Consider the following 4,245-nt stretch of genomic DNA (forward strand, 5'->3'; position numbering starts at 1 on the left):
GCTGCATATGACTGCAAGATAGTTGAAGGAGTTTTAAGTCATCAAATGAAACAATTTGTGATTGATGGAAACAAGGTTGTGTTAAGTGTCTCTGGCACTGATACCAGAGTTGATGAAGCTGAGTTTGAGGAAAACGAGGTGTATTCTGTTGACATCGTTACAAGCACTGGTGAAGGCAAGGTGGTCATGATGTTGGATGATTTTAACTATTATTTTTGCAATATTTAATACGTTTGCTCTAATGTTGGTCATGGAATTTATCATGGAACCTGCAGCCAAAATTGTTGGATGAGAAACAAACAACTATATATAAAAGAGCTGTTGACAAGAATTATCACCTGAAGATGAAAGCATCTCGGTTCATATTTAGTGAGATTAGCCAGAAGTTCCCAATCATGCCGTTTTCGGCTAGGTTAGTTTTGTTCTACCTGATGCAAGCTTCAAGTGTGTTAACAACTAGGCATCGTTTCTTTTAGTCGGTGGGGATAACGAGCAGGATATAACATGGAACAGGGCTTTAGAGGAGAAGCGTGCTCGTTTGGGCCTTGTAGAATGTGTGAATCATGAGCTTTTGCAGCCGTATCCAGTTCTTCATGAGAAGCCGGGTATGGTCCTAACATATTGGTGAACGAATCTTCTTTTGCTTCTCATGTATCAGGATATCTATGGTTACTTATGATTCATTTTCACTGCACGTGTTTTGGTGCCTAACTACTTGTATTGCAGGTGACCTGGTTGCTCACATCAAGTTCACTGTTTTGCTGATGCCAAATGGTTCAGATCGAATCACATCGCATCCTCTACAGGATCTTCAACCCACCAAGACAGTTGATGATCCCGAGATTAAATCCTGGTTGGCATTGGCAACGAAGTCAAAGAAGAAAGGTGGTGGCAAGAAGAAGAAAGGTCAGTTTTACCTCGGCCAGAAAGCAGCGTCGTTAAATTTATTAACTACCCTCCATATTTATTTAAACAATCTTTGATTAAAAACACTTGATGCAACCCATTGCACAATAATATTTTCACAAACGGAGTTATTTTTTTATTTCAAATTTTTACAGGGTCGTTGACCCAATTCTTCCTGCAGTAATTCATGTTCTCGTATATAATCTTAAGATTGTTTCTCTATTCCTATATTCTCAGTGCAGTTTAATTTTCTTTCTTTTGCGGTGAATTGGTGGGTAATCTTTAAGTGAAATGTGTTAAGCAGGTAAAAAAGGGGACAAAACGGAGGATGCAGGCGATGAAGAGCCTATGGACACTGCACCAAATGGCGCAGCTTCCCAAGAATGAGAGATCCAAATTTTATGTTTATTTCTGTATGAAATTTGGCCGCTCCATTTTATCTTTTGGTTGCTTTCTTGTCATGTATTGTGAATCCTGGGACTTTGAGTACTTGAAACATTTGCCTTGTACACAGTCTTCTTGAACTTTCATGTATCCATTTTGGTTTTCAGATAGAAAGATATACCTGTTTAAATCCAGCAGTTCAATTATAGCATAAACATGTATATATATGCCATCCTTTGGCCTACTGAAATATGCCCGTTAGCACCAAAAAATTCGATGCTACCCCGGGGTATGTGACCGAAAAATCTTGACCATTGGATGCTTCGAGGGTATTATCAAAGGATAGCATATTATTAACCATTTAGTGCGAAACGTATTTTGAGGATGACTAAGCTGCGTCGATCATGAAAGTTACAAACTCTTGCTTTCAAAGAAGCTATCGCAGAATGATTGGATGGAAAAACAAGTTGTCTACAGCAGGTTAGGAAGTTCTTACCACCTATGTTATGAATGTGTTTGCTATACCTTTGATCCTTTGTGAAGAGCTAGAAAGAATGATGTATTCTTTTTTATGGGGGGAAAAAGGAAGTCAAGAAGGTGGTCTCAGGTGGAAAAGCTGGGACAAATTGTGCCGAAGTAAGGTTGAGGGTGGTATGGGATTCAAATGGATTCATGAATATAATGTAGCTCTCTTAGGCAAACAAGGATGGAAATTTGCAACGGATCAACATTCTTTAGTATCAAAAGTTTTGAAGGCTCGATACTCCTGTGGTACGTTTTTAGATGCAAGGATTGGTTATAATCCAAGCTTGGTGTGGAGAAGTATTTTAACATCCCAAGATTTTATTCGAAGAGGGTTGCGTAAGCGCATTGGTTAGGGATTTCTTACTGATATGGGAAGACCCTTGGTTTCCGATCCTATCAACCTGTATACTGAGACAGTAAGTGTTCCAGAATTTCAAAATGCTATTTTTTCTTCTTTGAGGTCGGCAGAGGGAGATCTAATGGAAAGTTGAGCTAGTTAAAGATCTATTCAATGAGAGCGACCAAAATTTGATTTTTTCTATCTGAGTAGGAGGAATTGTGAAGATACAGGGATGTGGGGCGAAGATGGAAAGGACAAATACACGGTTAAGAGTGGATATATGGTCTTAATGAGGAACTCTGGTACAATTCAAGATAATCAGAATATCAATTGGAAATTCAAATGAAATTACGAGTCCCTACTAAGATTCGTAATTTCTATGGCGAACACTTTCTGGTAGCGTACCCACAATGAAAGCTTTGCAACGGCGTCGAGCAGAGGTGTGCAAATGGTGACCCATTTGCCATAATGTTCCAGAGGAGGTGATCCGTGTTCTGGTTTCCTGTCTAGTTGCACGTAGTGTTTGGTGTCTAACTTCGATAGGAAATCATGTCGGGTTGGATGATGAGTTTGTGGGGTAGTGGAACAATCAAAATTTGTCCACTTGGCTTTACTGTCTTCGCCCACCAGAGCTTTCTGATCATGTTTCTTTCTGAATGGTTTTTTGTCTTATTTGAAATTTTTCTTCTTGTCAAAGGACCACTTATCTTGATCAGTTGGTCTACATCATCTTTCTTGAGCTTTGAGCAGTCAAATATGAAACTTTTCCACAGTTGAAACATAGATTATCTTCATCAACATATTCTATCTTGTGATGTGATCTTTTGTAACAGTTTTGAAAGTTCCCTTGATTTTTTCTCAAGAGAACTTTTTAATATTATATATGTTCCAAATATGGTAGCCGTTAATCCCTGTCTTTTTCACGTCACTGTCCTCTATGACAATTCGTACACTGTAGATAGTACTCGCATATTTCTGACAATTCAGAGACTGTTAGTACAGAAGATTTTATCAAATAATTCAGTTTTGTAACTCTTAGTAGTATAACCGATTATTCAGAGAATGTTTATTCATTTACTCAACTATCTTTTAATCAAGTTGGTCTTCAGCTATCAATGATATCAGTGAAGATTCAAACGGATTTTGTCTTAAAATACTTCAGTTCAATTTAGCTCATTATCAGTTTAGTTTGGAATCACCAAAATTAATTGATCCAACATATGTGATACATGGAAGATAATAGTCAGTATAAGAGTACTTGTCACCATGATTCATGTTTTTGTTTCTTAACTTTGAATGATGATTAATTTCTTGATTATTCAGTCATTTGAAATATGCCGACCAAGTGGGAGAATGTTAGATTATTTTATTTAAGTTCATAAAATAATTTAATTATATTCAACATACTTCATTAAGATAAATATGATAAATATATAATATTTCAAAGAAAGTAAATCAGGAATATTATCTATATTAAAATGGCAACTATCTTCAGATTTGATTTACTATATCCCGAATGAACATCATCAAGATTTGCCAAATCTAGAGTTTTTTTTAATGATTATTAGAGAAATCTATAAATAATGGAATATAGGGTCATTAAAGCTATACATTTATTCAAAAAAATACATTATTTATACAATTTTATAAGGGTTCAGAAGATATCTGTTTTATCGTGTTCGTGGGATCTAGCCAACTCCAGTCTAAAATTCAATATGAGTGGCTAGATATTAGAATTCATTTACGTATTGTGTTTGTGGATATGTAAATCGAATTTAGTTATTCATTACGTTAAATTTCTACCAAATTTTGCTAAAATAATATATTTTTTCAGATAAAGTTATCTAATTAACAATCATTTGTATTCTGCTGGACACAATTTTTTTATATAAACATATTTTAAACCATTCATGATAAATTCAAATTGCATGATGATTAACGCCAATACTCTAGAAATAATTCTGCCTATCTATTTCGACGTTAATACAAGGGTTGATGAATGGAATCATGTTTAATTCGAAAGTATATTTTCACTATTTCAAAACACTAGCAAGTAACACGTGCGTTGCACGTGGTGGATAAACGTTGTA

General features: G+C 35.6%; 1 protein-coding gene across 1 annotated transcript; it reads left to right on the top strand.

Moving 5' to 3' along the window:
* The first annotated feature begins 6 nt into the window (after window positions 1–6).
* On the top strand, window positions 7–1,498 carry LOC140966765 (ERBB-3 BINDING PROTEIN 1-like). Its single transcript, XM_073427018.1, has 5 exons — window positions 7–180; window positions 276–412; window positions 514–605; window positions 727–906; window positions 1,211–1,498. The coding sequence occupies exons 1-5, from the start codon at window positions 46–48 to the stop codon at window positions 1,291–1,293; spliced, it is 627 nt and encodes a 208-aa protein (XP_073283119.1). The 5' UTR covers window positions 7–45; the 3' UTR covers window positions 1,294–1,498.
* Window positions 1,499–4,245: the final 2,747 nt, after the last annotated feature.

This window comes from Primulina huaijiensis, unplaced genomic scaffold (genome assembly GCF_012295235.1).
Source record: "Primulina huaijiensis isolate GDHJ02 unplaced genomic scaffold, ASM1229523v2 scaffold207902, whole genome shotgun sequence".
Taxonomy (NCBI): Eukaryota; Viridiplantae; Streptophyta; class Magnoliopsida; order Lamiales; family Gesneriaceae; genus Primulina; species Primulina huaijiensis.

Coding starts and splice junctions, on each gene's coding strand:
- LOC140966765 (XM_073427018.1), top strand. CDS start 46: ATGAAACAATTTGTGATTGATGGAAACAAGGTTGTGTTAAGTGTCTCT. Junction 413..513: donor ATCATGCCGTTTTCGGCTAG/GTTAGTTTTGTT, acceptor AACATGGAACAG/GGCTTTAGAGGAGAAGCGTG. Junction 907..1,210: donor TGGTGGCAAGAAGAAGAAAG/GTCAGTTTTACC, acceptor TGTGTTAAGCAG/GTAAAAAAGGGGACAAAACG.